A 20929-nucleotide genomic window follows, 5' to 3' on the forward strand; every position below is an offset into this window, starting at 1 on the left:
CTTACTGAGGCTGAGAGCGAGTGGATACATCACTTCTGAACTGTTGTAAACAACCCTGAAGTTGCCGAGTGTCAAGAGCTTGGGTGTAAAAATAATCCAAATCACTGAAGCAGTGAATGCGCACACACACACAGAGCCTTTGGGAAGCCTTTTGTTGTCTGTAAACGTGACATTCATTGTTGTTGGTTTTCCTCAAAAATGGATTTTTTCCTTGTATTTTTGTGATGCTTTTGCTTGTTTTTAATTCACTGAGAAAAGTGATCTTTTTAGATGGCAAGAGTCACGTTGTTATGACCATGGGATGGTTTACTAGTGCGTTTTCTCACCGAGTGAGATTTAATCTTCATAAAAGTGAAGTCTGGTTTGTGGATTTTGTTGCCAGTAGAAATCACATGATCGCAGAAAATTTCTGATTAGATTATTAGAACTGGAAGCCTTTATTTGTCAAGGATACATTACAGCACAGTGACGTTTTTTCTCTGTATTTAACCCATCTGAAGCAGTGAACACACAGCGCAGTGGCGCCCGGGGATTTTTTTTTTTTTTAGAATTAGTCTTTATTAGGTGATTCTGTGTAGCAATATCATCACTACAAAAATAGAGAAATTGTTATAAAGTTTTATTTTTAATTTAAACGTGCAGAGGGGCATATCAGGACACTTGCTGTGATCAGCAAACTGCATTTATTTTTTGGGTTTTGTTTGACTTTAAGTACTTTTTTTTTTTTTTTTTTTTTAAATCTTGTTTGATGGCAGCACTAACATCTCCAAAGAATTAATGAGAATTTTGAAACAACAGGAATTTCTGGCCAGTGAGTCCCTCAGAGGTACAACAACAGGACAGGACTTGTTCAGTCGCATCTCTGCTTTCTTTAAGTGATTAAAATTGTCTTGTCCTGTTTGCCACTGTTCTGCACTTTACATTGTTGAATGTGATATTTTCATGGTAATCAGCAGTGGCTTATGTAATTGTATATATGTGTGTGTGTGTGTGTGTGTGTGTGTACGCGCCAGGGCCCTAAAGGAGAGACTGTTGGTTCCATCACTCAGCCTTTACCCAGCAGTCACCTCATATTCCGAGCTGCTTCAGAATCAGATGGTAATGCGTGCACACACTGATATATACGTATATACACATACTGTACACACGCCTATATACCTCCTCATACACACTATGCATTTTTGTTGTTTTTTTTAATGTTATTTTCTAGGTTTTTGTTTTTGTCCCCCCCCGTAACCTATAGCAAGCTAATCCAACCCAACAGACAGGCTCTTCTGAATATTAGACTAAATACACAATCTGGAACTGCACTGACAGAATTTCATTTTGATGGAGTCACTTCACCTTGGTTATTTGGGTGGAATTGCCCCAGAGGAACAAGGGGAAAAGAGCTGGGGTCCTGGTCAGGCTGAGGAACAGATAATACCACCCTGCTTCCTAACATTCCCCTCGCGAATGTTCAATCTCTGGTCAATAAGCTGGATGAGCTGAGAACCCGACTGGCCTTCCATCGAAATGTAGGGTCTTTGTTTTCACAGAGACATGGCTGAATCCCTTGGTCCCTGACTCGGTCATTCTGCCTGAGGGCTTCACCAGGACCGAGCAACAGAGTGAGGTAAGGGCCAGGGTGGTGGTGCCTGTATCATGGTCAACAATATTGACAGAGTGTTCTCCTGATCTTGAACACCTCATGATCAAACGTAGACCTTTTTATCTGCCCAGATAGTTCACAGCAGTGTTTTTCACCACTGTTTATGTCCCTCCACACTCTGACCCCACATGAGTGGTGGACTAACTCTATGGAGTTATCGACTGGCAAGAAACCTGGAGGCTGCTTTCATCATGGCTGGTGACTTGAAGCCAACCTGAAGAAAGTCCTGCGGAAATACCACCACCATGTACGTTTTCCAGCATAAGGTAAAAACATCGTGGACCATGTTTACGCACTGTATGGACATGCCCGTGAAGCCCTTCCCCACCCAGCCTTTACCAAATCAGATCACATCTCTGTCCTGCTGCTGCCAGCCTACAGGAAGAGGCTGAAGCGCGAACAGTCTGTGGCATTACAGTATAGTGCCAGATGGACCAATCGGATGCCGCTCTGTGTCACTGCTTCCACAGACCGGGGTGTTTTCTGGATTACTGTGAAGAACATCAATGATTACACGGAGTACATAACAGGATACATCAGCAAATGTAACGACGTATCAGTGACAGTGTTGTTTTCGTTAACGATGACGAAATGATTTCGTTAACGCGCCTTTTTTCATGACTAAAACGAGACAGTGATGAGCTAAACATAACTCTTTGATCACGAAAATATGACGAGACATATCTGTTGTTTTCGTTGACGAGACGAAAATGTTAGTGGGTTGGCTATAGGATTATCAAAATGCATGGCATTTCCTCCAACGGTGAGTCCAACCTGTCTGCCAAATGCTGAAAATATCAGCAGTGCACCTGCATCTGGTCCTTGTTTGGTCACGCCCACCAGGCACAGTGCACACCGGGGCAGCCACACAGTTCATGGACCATGGTGGCGGCAACGCCAGAACAAGGGCTTGGTGGGCGGAAAAGATGTGGTGATTTATGGACATACTTTACACATAATGCAGCAGAAAATAAAACGGAATGCCTTGTAGTGGGAGACAGAGGTACACGCTGTGGCTATAAACTACGTGGCAAGAATACGACCAACATCAAGAGGCATCTAAAGCTCACCATGCTGCTATTTCTGCGACGGTAAGTTAACGTTACAAAAAGTCCTTAACAGATCGTGTATACGTTTGCTAGCTTTGGTTAATGTCACTCAACAATCGAACTGTGATTAATTTCCTGTGAAGTTTTCCAAAACACCGTGACCTGGCGAAAATGAATGGGACCACTAGCTTCATGCTAAAGTCGGCTTGGTTAAGCGAACTTAAATTCAATTAACATGTCGTGAGTAAAACTCGTCCTGCAGGGATTTTTGGTGGGACAGCAACTGAATGCTTTGTCATATATTGACCCATATTTGAGTTACTGTGAAACATACGGGGGGAAATGTAGCTTTTCAGACCTGTTGCTGTGCCTTAATATGTCTAAATGAGCAGCAGCGCACCTGGCTACTCTAACGCTAGCAGCATGTTTAGCCATCAAATTTACATTAACGGACAGCGTGGTCATCTTCTAGTTGTGTGTTCATCATGACATGTTTGTGCTCCATCAGCGCATTGCGACATGTTAAACGGAGGCAGAAACACGAGTCTGTGAACAATGGAGTATACACACTAGCAGACATCCCAACCTGCAGAAACTCATTTCAGGAAGTGTCGTGACGCATGACTTTATTCCCCATCAGCGGGGGGGTGTCACGACACCTCCCTGAAATGAGTTTGGATGTCTGTAAACCAATCAGGATGCTCTTTGTCTAGCATGTGCTACATGAACAGGCACACACACAGACTCTCTCGCGCTCCCTCACGCACTCAGTCATATGCGCGATGCAGACATTAATGTTTCGCGTGCACGCTCTTGCTCGCTTGCTCTAGATTCCGGGAGAGATTTTCCAATTTGCAGGCATCAGGGAGCCACTATCAATATGCGGGAGACTCCCGGAACTTCCGGGAGACTTGGGATGTCTGCACTAGACAGTGTTTATTTAGAGAGCATGCGCACTAGACAGCGTTTATGTAGAGAGCGTGTGCACTAGACAGTGTTTATGTAGAGAGCATGTTATGCACATCCTGTCAACCTCGATTACAATTTCCTATCTCTGTATTGGCCTAATTTAATGTTTTAAAGTAATTATTTTTTCAACTGGGCGGCACGGTGGTGTAGTGGTTAGCGCTGTCGCCTCACAGCAAGAAGGTCCGGGTTCGAGCCCCGTGGCCGGCGAGGGCCTTTCTGTGTGGAGTTTGCATGTTCTCCCCGTGTCCGCGTGGGTTTCCTCCGGGTGCTCCGGTTTCCCCCACAGTCCAAAGACATGCAGGTTAGGTTAACTGGTGACTCTAAATTGAGCGTAGGTGTGAATGTGAGTGTGAATGGTTGTCTGTGTCTATGTGTCAGCCCTGTGATGACCTGGTGACTTGTCCAGGGTGTACCCCGCCTTTCGCCCGTAGTCAGCTGGGATAGGCTCCAGCTTGCCTGCGACCCTGTAGAAGGATAAAGCGGCTAGAGATAATGAGATGAGATGAGATTTTTTCAACTAAAATGAATGACTAAAACTGGACTAAAACCCTTTTCGTTTTCGTCGACTAAAACTAGACCAAAACTATCAAGGATAGAATTGACTAAAATGTGACTAAAACTAATAAGCATTTCGTCCAGAAGACTAAGACTAAAACTAAATCAAAAATGGCTGCCAAAAACAACACTGATCAGTGACTTTACAGACTTATCCTAACCCGATGCCCTGGGTTAACGGGGAAGTCCACTCGGTGCTCAGAGTGCGGACAGCAGCCTCACATTCCAGAGACCGAAGGGTGTCAAGGAAAGCCTGATACGAGCTCAGAAAGGCAATATTACCACACTAAACCCATTCCAGTTCACCTGCAGACAAAACAGGTCCACAGATGTGATAGTATTCGCACTACACACTGCCCTCTCCCACCTGGACCAGAAAAACACCTACATGCAGATGCTGTTCATCAACTACAGCTCAGCTTTTAACACCATGCCCTCCAGACTCCTCTTGAAGCTTCTAGACCTGCACATCACCTGTGTGTGCAGCTGTATCCTGTACTTCCTGATGGGCAGACCACTGGCGGTACAGATCAGCAATGTCACCTCCTCCATATTGACACTCAGCACTGGTGCCCACCAGGGATGTGCACTCAGCCCCCTGATGTACACCCTGTTCACTCATGACTGCATGGCCTCACACAGCTCCCACTGCCATCACTGGCTGCATCACAGACAGAGATGGATCTACCTGTAGCGCAGAGGTGAGACATTACATTGCATTACATTTACAGGCATTTGGCAGACGCTCTTATCCAGAGTGATGTACAACGAGCACGTACCCAGTGCCTGGGCACTTCAGCCATTCATTTTTTTTCCTGCTGGTCCAGGGAATTGAACCGGCATCCCTTTGGGCCCAAGGCTGCTTCTCTGACATTCAGGCCATGGCTGCCTCGTTAACGTCATACTGTTAGGACAACAACCTCCTGCTCAATGTCAGCAAGACTTAAGGAGCTGATCACAGACTATAAGAGGCTGCAGGGAGGTGGGCATGCCCCCATGAGAATGGAAGTGGGGAGAGGGTCAGCTGCTTCAAATTCCTGGGGATCAATATTGGTGAGGACCTGAGTTGGGCACACCACACGAAGAGTCATGAAGGCAGCAAGGCAGCGGTTTTTCTTCCCCCAGCGGCTGTAGTAGTTTGGCATGGACTCTAGGATACTCACCGACTTCAACATGTGTACCGTCGTGAGTATCCTGACCGACAGCATCACAGCCTGGTATGGCAGCTGCAATGCACTTGATTGCAAAGCTCTGCAGAAGGTTGTCAGATCAGTACATCACCGGCACTGAGCTGTCAGCCATCCAGGACCTCGACAGCCAGCACTCAAGGAGGAAGACACAGCTGACCCCAGCCACAGACTTTTACCATCTAGCAGGTGGTACAAGAGGATCCGGACCTGAACCAGCAGGTTTGGAGACTTTTTACCCACAAGCCATCAGACTACTGAACTGCTGACACTAAATCTTGCACACAGATCATACACATAGCATACACTCACTCACTGAATGGACCCTTACCTCACACAACTGGTCACCAAAAGGAAACTAACATTTACGCCATTACACTGTTTACGACTCGTCTCTTCACTATATCAGTATTGCACTGCACTCTGCTTATCTTCTTATGTTGTAAATAATATGGCAATGTAAACATTGTTTATCATCAGTCACATTAACTTTCAGTTTTGCACTGCACTGTTGTGAAATGTCCTTGCATTCTTCTTTCTTTCTTACATGCCTTATGTCAACCTGTACTGCTACCTTACTGTATTTATTATGCTACAAATTTTTTTTACATATTTTATTAACAACCCCAAATTAGAAAAAGTTGGGACAGTCTTTTGAAATTAAAATTGAAAACAGTGATTTGTAAATAACCTTTGACCTGTATTGCACTCAAAACTATACAACAGCACATTATTTGGGATCGAGATGTTGAACCTCTTCTGCTCCTCGGACCTGCCTGATCCATCCTGGTGCCCTGCGTCTGGTTGGAGTCTCATCGCGTCGCTCCTGTGGAGGACGGCCCCATGTGGACAGTTGAAAGTCACACCTGGAAGACGCTCTGGACTCTTACAGTAACGCTTTTATGGCTGAGGACTACAGCTGACTTGCTAACTTTAGGACTGCAGTTGTCATGAACAGTTTTGCACTCAAGTTTCCATCAATGAAGAGTTTATAACATCAACGAAACTGACTTCATGTTAAAACTGTTAATGTTATAGTCATGCTGTCTGTTGTTGCCCAAATGAGGATGGGTTCCCTTTTGAGTCTGGTTCCTCTCGAGGTTTCTTCCTCATGTCGTCTGAGGGAGTTTTTCCTTGCCACCGTCGCCACAGGCTTGCTCATTGGGGATAGATTAGAGATAAAATTACCGTAGCTCATGTTTTAAGTCGTTCAAATTCTGTAAAGCTGCTTTGCGACAATGTTTATTGTTAAAAGCGCTATACAAATAAACTTGACTTGATTCTTTGATGTTTTAACTCATGGATTTTTTTCCCTAAAATAAACATTTAAATTTTGATTCGTGCAACACATTCCAAAAACACTTGGGACAGTAAAGCATGTACCACTTTGTTTCCATTCTTTCTTGCAACACTTAAAAGATGTTTAGGGACTGAAGGCACCAAGTGATGAAGTGTTTCAAGTGTTATTTTGACCCCTTCTTCCTGTAAACAGGTCTTAAGGTGTGCAACAGTACAGAGATGTTTAATATTTTGCTTTCTTTGTTTTCAATATCTCAAAATTTTAAAAGGTTCTCTTTATTTCTAATTTTAAATGAGGTCTCATACTTTTGGACCCCACTGTACGCACAAAAACATGTACCAGTATGCACCCTAAAACACACACACACAAAGATACAAACACAGATTATATGCACCGACAGTAATATGCAGACGCACACTGACACATACACACAAGCATAGAGTTATACACTGCAGTGTTGTATCTGATTGTGGTGTGTGTAGGTCGTTGCTGGATGGACGCACTTGAACTGGCTCTTAAATGTTCCAGTCTGCTTAAGAGGACAATGATCCGCGAAGGAAAAGAGGAAACAACTGAACATGCTCACATCAACTTCTACAGCCTGCTGAGATCACACAACCTGCAGTAAGACCGCACGCACACACCTCCACACACATACAATACAGATTGATACTCAAACCATAGCTGAAGCTTAGGATGACAGCTTCTTTTAGACCCATCCCAAGAACTAAGCAACACCCCTTTAAACCAGATCAGGATCAAAGCCATGCCCTTTTAGACCCAGCTCCAGCAGACACCACTTTCGACTCAGTTCCATGGATTAAAGTTTTCCGTCGCTACGACGGATTTCCGTCAATTGGGAGCGCTAAAGGTCAATAATGAGAGTGATGCAGATCCGAGGAAGAAAAAAATGGAGTGGGGGGTAGGCCCATAGGTCTGACACCGATGTGATTTAGAACTTCACCAAGCTGCTGTGATTGCCTGTTGTTGAACCCTTTCTTGTGCTGTGTTTGAGTTTATGTAAAGGAATAAGTTGTTGCGCTAGATAGGCATAAATAAATAAATTAAATAAAGCCTCCGCTACTGTCTAGTCCCAGGGAGGCTCGGCGGAGGCAGCGAGCCGCGGTGCTCGGCTTGAGTTTCGTTTCTATCGGCGGCTCCAGACCGACTTTGCACGCTCGTAACTCGGCCAGGGGAGGTCCCAGCCTCTCCAAACTTGGCAGCCAGCGATTCACCCCGAGGTGAGCTGCGGCGCTCCGCACAAAAGGTCAGAAAACAGTGGAAGCCAATACTCCGAAGCTCAAATTTCAGGAAAGTGGCTCCGGTGTCGCAGGTGCACAAGAACAGTTATTTGAAAGTTAACCTGATGAATTTGCGCGTGCGATTTCATGAAGAACCGGGACAGTTGGCATTCGGTGAAAGATTCACACCTGTGACTCATTATATTCGCGCGCGCCCTCTCGCCCACTGCTGCTTCGTTTTCCCGATTTACACGAGTGTCTGAAGATGGAGTTTTCAGGAATCTCCACTCTGCCCAGAGTTTGCGAAAGTAGGTGTTTTCAGTGACTGAAACCTCCGTATACAGTCCCAGTCAAAAGTTTGGAAACACCTTCAAATTCGATGTTTTTATTTTTTTCCTACATTGTAAATGAATACTGAAGTCATCCAGACTATGCAGCAACACGTAAGGAATCATTTAGTAAACTTTAAAATGTTAATCAAACCAAAATGTTTTAGATTCTTAAAGTCGGCACCTTTTGCTTTGATTACAGCTTTGCACACTCTTGACATTCTCTCAATCAGCTTCATGAGGTCATCATTCGAAATGGTTTTCAACAGTCTTGAAGGAGTTCGCAGAGGTGCTGAGCACTCGTTGGCTGCTTTGCCTTCACTCTGCGGTCCAACTCATCCCAAACTTTTTCAGACTGACTGACCTTCATTTCTTAAAGTAATGATGGACTGTCGTTTTTCTTTACTTAGTTGCACTGCAAAAAATGGCCTTTCAAAAATAAGAAATCAAAGATTAAAACAAAGCATATTTGCTTGAATCAGGTGAAAAAAATCTGCCAATGGAACTAGTCAAATTTTACTTGGTAAGATTTCTTAAAGTAAGATGAAAAATCTAACCTGTTTTTAGATGAAATAATTCCAAAATAAGATTGGGGAACTTATCATGCGAGATCTGATTAACTCAAAATAATCAAAATAGTTCTTATAACAAGATCGTACTTCTTACATTTAGCCATTCAAGTCATTTTTATTCATTTCATTTTAAGGGTATTTCACTTATATTCATGACAAAATCTTAGCAGTAAAAACTGAATTTAAGATAAATATACTAATATTAGGATTGTTAAATTCTACAACTAAGCATTGCTAGCTTAAAAGATTCTCCTTTTGTGACCTGTAATTAGTAAAATACTCTAGCTATGAAACCAGAGACTATCTTGAATCAAGTTGACGACACGTGTAGCATTGCAACAAGTTTATTTATTTTTCCCATTTCAAACATTAAAACATCTCTTAAGATTCCACTTCCCCAGGACCTCAGGCACCAAAAAAAAAGTCTACGCATTTTGACTTACAGTGCTTACACCACGCCAAAGCAACAGTGCATTTTGGGGGCACTGACTATTCATGTGTATGAGGGGTTTACAAGATCAGGCACAAAAAAACCCCCAAAAAACCAAACAAACAAAAAAAAACCCACTGAACTTAACTCACAGCATTCCAAAAAGACCTCACTGAAACGCCTCCACTCACTCATAGCCTTTTTGAAGGCACTTGTCTGGTCTAGAGTCTGTACCGTACAGCATCTAGAAGGAGCTCACTCTGAATGACTGAGAAAACAGTCGCAGTAAACTTAGGATCTGTAAGGTGGAGTTGAATTGTAATGAAAGATTCAAACATTTCAGTAAAGTTCATTTATTTCCAAAACAAGCATGCTTTTTTTTCTTGAAACAAGATGAACTGCATTTGACAAATGTCCAAAATGTACTTACTTGTTTTAAAAAAAACTTGTTTTATTTTCAAAGGTGCTCCAAATAAGACTTTTTCAAGACATTTTGTCTATACAAGATTTTCAAGATGGACTGTCTAAAAACTAGTCTTTCTAGCTAAATGAGGTTTTGCTTGTTGGGCAATTATGTCTTATAATAAGGGTGGCTAGATGTTTTGACTTGAAAATAGACAAATAAACTTCCTAAGATTTTTATTTTTTGCAGTGTGAGTAGTTCTTGGCATAATATGGATTAGAGCAGTACTCAAATAGGGCCATTCACTGGATACCAACTCTACCTCTTCACAACACAACTGATGGTCTCAAACACATTAAGAGGTCAAGAAATTCAAGAAATTAACTCTTGACAAGGCACAGCTGTAAACTGAAAGCCATTCCAGGTGACTACCTCGTAAAGCTGACTGAGAAAATGCCAAGATGTGCAAAGCTGTCATCTAAGCAAAAGGTGCCACTTTGAAGAAAATCTAAAATATAAAACATATTCTGGTTTGATTAACACTTTTTTTGTTTACCAAATAATTCCATAGATATTTCTTCATAAAGTCGATGACTTTAGTATTAATCTACAATTCAAAAAATTTTAAAATAATGAAAAACTACTGAATTAGAGGTGTTTCCAAACTTTTGACTGGTACTGTAGGTGTGAATGAGAGGTGCAACCGAATAAATAAATATGCGTTTTTTTTATCCGGCTACATGTAGGCTATCACTGCGCAAAGCCTCTAATGTTGAAATGGTAGTAATATTTGTTAAAATAATAGTAGGCTAATTTCCACATTAATTGGTAAAATGGCCCAAGGGATGTGATGGGGGGGATGGCTGTTTTTTAAGGGGGATGATTTGAGATTTTTATTTCAGAAGGGGGATGCCTCCCCCCACATCCCCCCTCAACTCGAGTACTGCATATAAGGCCATATTTCACCTGACATAGGCCCTTCGATTTCCATCACTAGAGCGCGTCAAATTACTTTTGGTTTTGCCAGCATGGACGCGCTTCTTTTAAATGAAGGCACAGATGTGTCAGACATCGACAAAATGGTAAAGAATAAGTGGAGATGGGCTTGGCTAAATGAAATGGGCGATAATGGCAAGCTCCTGCTGCTGTGCCAAGGAAAAAGAAACAAAAGCAGGCATCCGGTGTTGCCAAACTAGATGCCTTTGGCTTCACTGCGAAGAAGCAGAAAAAGTGAACTTTCACTTTACTTTTCTTGTTTCCTGGCTTTATTTCAACAGATTTTCCTATTTTTCTTTCTGTTCCACTCTTTTGAAAGCATGGTTCAAGTTCGACTGCACTTGCACTTTTCTCTGAACCACTGCTGTGCATTACTAAAGTATTGTTGAAATAAATTTGCACTTTGCGCTGAAAACTTGATGTTTCATCATGAATAGCCAGTAATGACAATGGTAAAGTCTTGCCTTAGCTTTAGTCATTGTTAAAATTATGTAAATGTACTATAAGTAGGGGCCGAGGGGATAATGGACAACACGGCGTTTAAAATTTGACGCATCGCTGACGTGGTAGGGGCCAACGACATGGAGCTTTTTTTTTCAGTCAGATGATTTTTTTCTGCTTTAATCCATGCAGTTCATGACCAAGACCATAGCTCTTGAGACCTGGACCAAGATCAGACCCTAACCAAAACTATATCCCCATGTACCCAGACCAAGAACACAGTTCTTTAGAGCCAAATAGAGATTTCATTATGTTACAGGCATTTAGCAGACGCTCTTATCCAGAGCGATGTACACCATACCCAGTGCAGCCTGGGGAGCAGTTGGGGGCTAGGCGCATTGCACAAGGGCACTTCAGCCATTCCTGCTGGTCCATGGAATTGAACCAGTGACCTTTTGGTCTCAAAGCTGCTTCTCTAATCATTAGGCCATGGCTTTCCTCAAAAGATTAGAAACCATAATATAGATTAGTTATAATCTCCTCAACCGGATCTCATGCAAAACCTTCATGAATTCTAAAGAAAAAGAGTACTTTCGCAGCTGTGACATGAATGAAAATTTGAGAGAGGCTAAGACTTCAGACCTTGACTCTCACCGTAACTTTAACTGAGATCCAGCTCCAGACACGATTCTGAGCACAGAAACACAAACTTATGCAGGACAAAAGCCGTAGATCAAGACCCTCAGTTCAAGAGCACGGAATCCAGATTTACACCAGGCAGAACCAAACATAAGTTAAACAAGTGTTATTCCTCTTTCCAGTGAAAGTGACCAGTTTAAGGACGAGCTGAACTCAGATAAGTCAGATAGAGAGATTGAGCAGGAAGAGTGGGAGAAGAGTGAAGAGAGTGACAGTGACACCAGTGAACGACAAGAAGATTCGTATGCAGATCTGGAGCATGACACACTGAGGGAAACTCTTTATGTGGAGCAGTGCCACGAGGAGCTGGGCGAGGTGTGTGTGTGAGATTTGTGGAGATGACAATGAAACAGTCTGTTAATAGAGATCTTGCAGTCACGTGACCGGAAAGTACACAACCGCCATCTTGTTGGTCAAAAACACCGCTGAATACTGCTGCACTCGTGTACAGAATGGATCAATTTCAACCAACGGACTACACGGCTCATTTTTCTAATGAACAGATAACTAGATATATGTCTAAAATAAACGATCTACAGATTTGTGACCCTTATGGCTTACCGGACGGAGTTTTCACGACCGGATTTTGAACTGCCAGCGGAATACCCAGACGTGTATGATTACCTCATTAACTTTCCCTCGCTGTTCAGTGGTGAAGCGCTGCGTGCTTATAAATCTCTGGACAGTTATCTCTACAGAAATTCAGGATTTGTCAGCGACTCAGATGTGGCATCTTGTAAACAAGAATCCTCATTGGACAGGTAAGTCACTTAAGTATTGAGTATAGCACTGACCAGCCGATTATAGAATAGAATAAGGTAATTCCAGCTGTAATTCCAAATTGTCCGTGTTGTTTACATGGATCTGGCGTTGGAGAGGTAGAGGCTTAGCAGTGGAGGTTTGAGTAGCTGTTTTCTGAGCTTAGTCAACAGGCCGGCTCTGCCTGCAGCCTCGCTTTTGCTTCCGTTCTCGGCGCTGCCTCCTTCGCTTTGCTTCCGATAACAATCCACGGAGACCCTGCTGGTTTCGCTATCTCGTCCGGAATGTTGTTTTTTTTTTTCTCGTCCGGAATGTTGTGCATGCGATGGAAATCACTACAAACCGTCATTTTCTGCTGGAAACCAATGTCCAGTAAGTCCATACGGTTGTTGAAGTCCGGTACAGACGAACAACACGCAAAAATACACACAAAAAACATAAAAAACGTGCACAGGTAGGGAGAGCTTGTAGCCGCAGCCGTTGTAGTAGAATTGTATATAGTAGGGTTTTCCAGAAGAAAAGGTAGAAGTAAAAGCAGAAGTAGAACCAGAAGTAGAACTAGAAGTAGAAGGCGGAATATGGCGTTTGACCGACAAGATGGCGTCTGTCACAATCTGGATCGGCTGTGACGTCACATGCAAGTGCTCCATTAGTGCTGTATGTGTGTGTGTTTTGTTAGTGATTTGTGTAGATGTATGAAATAGCATGCTTTTTTTTAATGGTGTGTGTGTGTGTGTGTGTGTGTGTGTCCCCACAGGCTGGTGAGGCGTCTCAGACAGAGACGGTGTCTGAGGAGAATAAGTCTTTGATCTGGACGCTGCTGAAGCAGGTTCGGCCTGGAATGGATCTGTCCAAAGTGGTTTTGCCTACCTTTATCCTGGAGCCCAGGTCATTCCTGGATAAACTGTCTGACTACTATTACCATGCTGACTTCCTCTCCGAGTGAGTGAGCGCACACAAGCAGCATCGGCTATGCATCACATTTAGAAACGGTGTTTACAGTACAGGAGTCCACACAGAATCAAACTACCCCATCCAGCTTGGGCATGTGTACAGTGGAACTGTTCCAGTCACTCTTCGATTGTTCCCATTTTTCACATTTTCCCCAGTTTGTCCTGAATCTGGTTTCCTGCACACAACCACACCAGGACAAGTCTATGTGCACCAGGGCAGTGGAATAACAATTTTGGCATGTTATTTGACAAACTCTAATGTATAATCTCAGTGAGAAATATTTTCCAAGTGAGACATCCTCTCTCCACTGTTTAAGCAGGTTGAGGTGGTAAATCGAACTTCCCCAATCTGCCAAGTGATCTCCCATTCTACCCAAATGAAGCTTCCCACCTTTTATTCCAGTTTTGACTGTCATGTACAAACTAAAGAATATCACATTCTTCAATCAGTTTATGAAGTTTACATGTTGTATGTGGCATAAATGGCTTGCCTTGCCTTGCCCAGCTAAGATCTCTTTCAGGATTCCAACTCAGGAGAGTTTGCAAAACGGTGCCCCAGTCACACTTTTCACAGAGATGGTAGCACTTCTTTAGGGTCCTGCTTCACAAACACTGATTAGCAATAGCACTAAAACCACTGAATGGTGAAGGGAAAAACACTGCTTATCTCATTACAGTGGTACCTGCCAAGGTGTGAGATGCACAGTCAGGTCCATAATTATTTGCATAATGACATAATTTTCATCCTTTTGCCTCTGTACACTCCACAGTGGACTTGAAATTAAGCAATCAAGATGTGATTGAAGTGTAGACTTTCAGCTTTAATTCAAGGAATTACAGTCATTTTTTTACGTAGCTACTCCATTTTCATAGGCTCAAAAGCAACTGTACAATTGATTGATGAGCAGTTTCATGGCCAGTTATGGCCTGTTTCCTAAGTATTTCACAACAACCTAAGGAGATAAAGGTCTGGAGTTGATTCCAAGTGTTGAATTGGCATTTGGCAGCTGTTCATGGGAACTCTCAATATGCGGTCCAAAGAGAGCCAAATGCAAGTGAAGGAGGCCATCATTAGGCTGAAAAACCAAAACAGACCTACCAGAGAGACAGCAAAAACTTGAGAAGTGACCAATTCAACAATTGGGTACATGCCTAAAAAGAAGGAATGCACTGGCGAGGTCAGCAACACCAAAAGGCCTGGAAGACCACGGAAGACATTGTACTGTTCCACAAGCCAAGTCAGCTGTATTTCTGCAGCACATTGAAAAAGACAGCAGGTGTCAACCAAAGTGCTGTACAGTAGAAATACATCAGTGTAAGATTAAGACAGAATAAAATAAAATAATTCAGAAATCAAATAGATTAATAAAACGGTACGCAACAAAAAGAGATCAGCAACAAGAAGACAAAAACAGGTAGCCAGGTGATGGAGACCTTAGAGTAACTTAAATGCCTTGCAAAATAAATATGTTCTCAAACTGGATTTAAAAATGTCTTTTGTGGGGTATGACTTCATAAACAATGGTAAATTATTCCACAATCTTGGAGCATTAATAGTTGGGTTTGGTTGGTTTGTGTGTGTGTTTTTTTTGATGGGATGGTCCTCTCTGATCAGAGCTGCAGTAGAGGAAAATGCCTATAACCGCATGAAGAAGGTGGTGAAGTGGTACATTTCTGGATTCTACAAGAAACCAAAAGTAAAAGTCTCTTCAGCTCAGCAGTACAGAATACAGACCCCATTTCCACATGTGGCTTAAGTGTGTGTGTGTGTGTGTTTGTTTCAACAGGGTCTGAAGAAACCATACAACCCCATCATCGGAGAAACTTTTCGTTGTATGTGGATTCACCCAAAGACCAACAGCAAAACATTTTACATCTCTGAGCAGGTATACACTTATCAAGGACACACGAGTCAAGTCAATTTATTTGTAGAGTGTTTGTCACAACTGACATTGTCGCAAAGCAGCCTTACAGGAATAAATATACATTTTAAACATAGAAATTAATAAATGTATCCCTAATGAGCAAGTCTGAAGTGATGGTGGTGATGGAAAAACTCCCTCAGACAACATGAGGAAGAAACCTCGAGAGGAACCAGACTCTAAAGGGAACCCATCCTCATCTGGGTGAAAACAGACAGCGTGATTATTAATAACTCACTTCTATAACTGTGTCCTATAGAGTCACAGAGTACAACTGTGTAACCAGGAAACTCATTATAGTTTAACAGGAAGTCTGTTTTGTTGAAGTTATAAACTGTTCATTGATGGAAACTTGAGTGTAAAACTGTTCATGGCAACTGCAGTCCTAAAGTTATCATGGTGATTGTAGTCCAAAACCATCATTGCAAAACTAAATGTCCAGAGCGTCTTCTAAGTGTATCTTTAGACTGTCCATATGGGGCCGTCCTTCACAGGAGCAATGTGATGAGACTCCAGCCAGAAGTAGGGCATCAGGATGGATCTGGCAGGTCCAAGGAGCCAAAGAGGTTCAGCATCACTGGTGTCTCAGGAGTGATGTGTAACTCGAGAGAGAAACACAGGTTGTTAGGTATGCCCAGTGTCATCTAATGGTTTAGAAAAATGTACATTGTGCACTGAGTGAAAGCAGGGACTCCAGTGAGACTAACTATGACAGCATAACTAAAAGGGAGAGCCAGAAGGTAACACAGTCCTGAGGGAGCCCCGGGACATAAAGCAGCAGCCACTACACAGTCAACAAAACCGAGTGGGGGATCGGGGGCGACAGCATCCATACGTCCCAGTTTACCAAAACACTCTGTCTGAGGACCCTCCAGATCTACACCTTTACCTCATAAACACCATTAACACAAGGCTTGACTAAACAGATATGTTTTCAGCCTAGACTTAAACACTGAGACTGTGTCTGATTCCCGAACACTACTTGGAAGGCTGTTCCATAACTGTGGGGCTTTGTAAGAAAAGGCTCTGCCCCCTGATGTAGCCTTCACTATACGAGGTACCAGCAGATAGCCTGCACCTTTTGATCTAAGTAGGCGTGGCGGGTCATAGAGGAGCAGAAGTTCACTCCGGTACTGTGGTGTGAGACCATTCAGTGCTTTAAAGGTCAATAGTAGTATTTTATAATCAGTGTGAAATTTGATTGGGAGCCAATGCAGTGTGGATAAGACAGGGGTGATGGGGTCATATTTTCTAGTTCTAGTAAGGACTCTTGCTGCTGCATTTTGAACTAACTGGAGCTTGTTTATGCACTTATTGGAACATCCAGACAGTAAGGCATTACAATAACCCTAACCTGGAGGGAACGAAAGCATGAACTAATTTTCTGCATCATGTAGTGACATTAAATTTCTGTCTGTGCTATGATGAGGTCTGAATCCTGACTGATACATTTCATGGATGTTATTCCTATGTAAATATGAGCATAACTGCTGTGCCACAGCTTTTTCAAGGATCTTGGAGATAAAGGGGAGGTTTGATATCGGCCGATAATTGGACAGCTGACAGGGATCAAGGTCAGGTTTTTTAATCAGGGGTTTGATAACTGCTAGTTTAAAGGATTTGGGTACATAGCCGATCCTAAGGGTGAATTGATCATTTTTAGAAGAGATTCAATTGCTTCTGGTATTATCTGTTTGAAGAGTTGTGTAGGTGAGGGGATCTAGTACACCAATTGAAGATTTTGATGTGGAGATTAATGAAGTTAGTTCAGTTTCTCTAAGGAAAGTAAAATATTCTAATCACTGAGATGATGTATTGTTATCTACAGGTTTACTCATCAGGTTGTCTGGCTTGGCTGTTGGAATTTTTTTTCTGATATTTTCAGTTTTACCATTAAAGTTCATGAAGTCATCACTACTACATATTGCAGGTGTGCATCTGTCTATAGTGGTCTTTTTCCGAGTTAAATTTGCTACAGTATTAAATAGGAATCTAAGATTATATTTGTAGTTCTCTATTAGGGTGGAGAGATGCGTTGATCTAGCAGCACTAAGAGCTTTTCTGTACTTCAGGAGGCTCTCCTTTACACCATTTATGTTCTAATTTTTGAGCGGTTTGTTTTGCGTGTGTAATTGTTATACCAGGGTGCTAGTTTTTTTTCTAATTATTTCTTTCTCTAATTATTTTTAAGTGGAACTACATTATCTACAGTATCCTGATCATTAATAAGTTCATTCACCATTAGCGCTTTAGATGTAAGAGATCTAATATTTAATAGCCCCACCTTTAGATCAAAGGTGCTGGCAGCAGCTGTACAGTCAGTCTGATCTAATTTTATATTGATTAGGTTACTGGAACAAACACTCTGAGTATTTCTACCTTTTTGTTGAGCTCGGGGAACAGACACAGTCTGGATGTAGTGGACCCTGAGTGACGACTCTGTGCAGCTAGCAGACAGTCGGTTTAGCCTGTTCGTCTGCTCCCTGGCCTTGGCTCTGGATTGTCAGAAGTTAACCTTCTGGGTTCTGAGGGTATTTCTGCCACTAATGATTTTGGCATGCTCTGGTTTTGTCAATTTCAACAAATCTAAGCAGTATTTTCAGAATCATATGACTTTTTTTGTATTCAGCACAAGTTCAGCTACAATAATATTTCTGTAGTATGTATGTCATGATTGTGCTTTTAAAAAAATAAATAAGTGATGCTATAAAAAGCAGTTTTAGAACTGTGATGGAATGTGTGGAAAAAAAATGACCTTACCCATTGTGACGAATCGTTTTGGTCACTTGAGGTAATTCTGTTCAGTCTTAGGAATGGATCAAGCACAAAAACTTAAATCTGCTCTGTTGATTTGGACAATTAACTGGCCATCAAAAAATGTACAGTAGTGCTTGAAAGTTTGTGAACCCTTTAAAATTTTCTATATTTCTGCATAAATATGACCTAAAACATCATCAGATTTTTACCCAAGTCCTAAAAATAGATAAAACCCAGTTAAACAAATGAGACAAAAATATTATATTTGGTCATTTATTTATTGAGGAAAATGATCCAATATTATATATCTGTGAGTGGCAAAAGTATATGAACCTTTGCTTTCAGTATCTGGTGTGACCCCCTTGTGCAGCAATAACTGCAACTAAACGTTTCTGCTAACTGTTGATCAGTCCTGCACACCGGCTTGGAGGAATTTTAGCCCGTTCCTCCGTACAGAACAGCTTCAACTCTGGGATGTTGGTGGGTTTCCTCACATGAATTGCTTGCTTCAGGTCCTTCCACAACATTTCCATTGGATTAAGGTCAGGACTTTGACTTGGCCATTCCAAAACATTATTCGTCTTTAACCATTCTTTGGTAGAACAACTTGTGTGCTTAGGGTCGTTGTCTTGCTGCATGACCCACCTTCTCTTGAGATTCAGTTCATGGACAGATGTCCTGACATTTTCCTTTAGAATTCGCTGGTATAATTCAGAATTCATTGTTCCATCAATGATGGCAAGCCGTCCTGGCCCAGATGCAGCAAAACAGGCCCAAACCATGATACTACCACCACCATGTTTCACAGATGGGATAAGGTTCTTATGCTGGAATGCAGTGTTTTCCTTTCTCCAAACATAACGCTTCTCATTTAAACCAAAAAGTTCCATTTTGGTCTCATCCGTCCAAAAAACATTTTTCCAACAGCCTTCTGGCTTGTCCACGTGATCTTTAGCAAACTGCAGATGAGCAGCAATGCTCTTTTTGGAGAGCAGTGGGTTTCTCCTTGCAACCCTGCCATCCACACCATTGTTGTTCAGTGTTCTCCTGATGGTGGACTCATGAACATTAACATTAGCCAATGTGAGAGAGGCCTATAGTTGCTTAGAAGTTACCCTGGGGTCCTTTGTGACCTCACCACACGCCTTGCTCTTGGAGTGATCTTTGTTGGTCGACCACTCCTGGGGAGGTAACAATGGTCTTGAATTTCCTCCATTTGTACACAATCTGTCTGACTGTGGATTGGTGGAGTCCAAACTCTTTAGAGATGGTTTTGTAACCTTTTCCAGCCTGATCAGCATCAACAACGCTTTTTCTGAGGTCCTCAGAAATCTCCTTTGTTCGTGCCATGATACACTTCCACAAACATGTGTTGTGAAGATCAGACTTTGATAGATCCCTGTTCTTTAAATAAAACAGGGTGCCCACTCACACCTGATTGTCGTCCCATTGATTGAAAACACCTGACTCTAATTTCACCTTCAAATTAACTGCTCATCCTAGAGGTTCACATACTTTTGCCACTCACAGATATGTAATATTGGATCATTTTCCTCAATAAATAAATGACCAAGTATAATATTTTTATCTCATTTGTTTAACTGGGTTCTCTTTATCTACTTTTAGCACTTGTGTGAAAATCTGATGATGTTTTAGGTCATATTTATGCAGAAATATAGAAAATTCTAAAGGGTTCACAAACTTTCAAGCACCATTGTATGTCCTATTGTTTTTGGGATAAAGGGTGGGCAGTGGGAGGGGTATTCAATAAGAAGTGTAAAAATTTCCATTCCATTCAATGAGGAGTGAAAACCCCTCCCACTGCCAACTCTTAATTCTATCAGATTAATTCTTAATCCCATCAGGTCAAGTCCCAATGGGTAAGGTCGTGTTTTTTCACACATTTCAACACAGTTCTAAAACTGATTTTTACAACATCTTCATTTATCTGGTATTTGACTTCATTTTGATATTTGACTCTATTCAGTGTGTCTTGAAATTAACTCAGTTCAGAGCCACAGTCAACTCTGTTACACAATTACTCTGTAATTTTACTCCAACTCCAAATTTTACTCTCTAAACTCAAAATAGAGCAAAATTAACTATTTTTGAGGAAAATAGTTTTAACTCTGGAAAAATTGCTCAGTCATTTTTCCTGTGTATGCACTACAGCGCACGCATGCCAACCGATCTGCTCATAATAAATAGAAGATATTTTTACACTGACTCGAGTTGATCTTTGGCTGGATCGAGTCAAAGTTTAAAAAAAAAAAAAAAAGGCACCGTTCATCAGTGCCGCTGTCCTGAATCATCCGAAGCGCATAAAATCCATGTGCTGTCTCGCCACAGGTTTTACCTCCAAATAGCCTAAACTATATCTGACAGATTTTATCCTGTTTATGGTGAGCATTCCCACCGCAAAAGAGAAATCAATCGAAACCGAAAGTGATTATCAAACCATTACCATGTGAATAGTTTTTTATGAATGTGTAAGTGGGTGCTCAGTGCGCCGACTTCGGTGTGACTGAGTAAGGTGACAAGTTTTATGTTTCATCTAATTTAGGTAATTTACAAACTATATTATTATTTGGCAGTGGGCGCATAGGAAAGTGCAAAGTATAAAGATTCTGTCAATATGTTTATCATGCTTGTATGATGAAAAACTCATGAAGATATTTATCTCAATACATGACCTACTCATTCTAAACCTGTTGAG

The 20929-nt window shown here is 41.9% G+C and overlaps 1 protein-coding gene across 11 annotated transcripts in view; it reads left to right on the top strand.

Moving 5' to 3' along the window:
* Positions 1–20929, top strand: part of osbpl8 (oxysterol binding protein-like 8) — a 96554-nt gene that overhangs the window by 50644 nt on the left and 24981 nt on the right. For all 11 annotated transcript variants that reach the window (XM_060903739.1, XM_060903742.1, XM_060903747.1 and 8 more), the window contains 6 exons: positions 1014–1098; positions 7194–7335; positions 11945–12137; positions 13339–13523; positions 15150–15231; positions 15322–15420. In XM_060903739.1, coding sequence (XP_060759722.1) covers positions 1014–1098; positions 7194–7335; positions 11945–12137; positions 13339–13523; positions 15150–15231; positions 15322–15420 — 786 coding nt within the window. The remainder of the gene's footprint in view (positions 1–1013; positions 1099–7193; positions 7336–11944; positions 12138–13338; positions 13524–15149; positions 15232–15321; positions 15421–20929) is intronic.

The sequence above is a fragment of the Neoarius graeffei genome, chromosome 21 (genome assembly GCF_027579695.1).
Source record: "Neoarius graeffei isolate fNeoGra1 chromosome 21, fNeoGra1.pri, whole genome shotgun sequence".
NCBI lineage: Eukaryota > Metazoa > Chordata > Actinopteri > Siluriformes > Ariidae > Neoarius > Neoarius graeffei.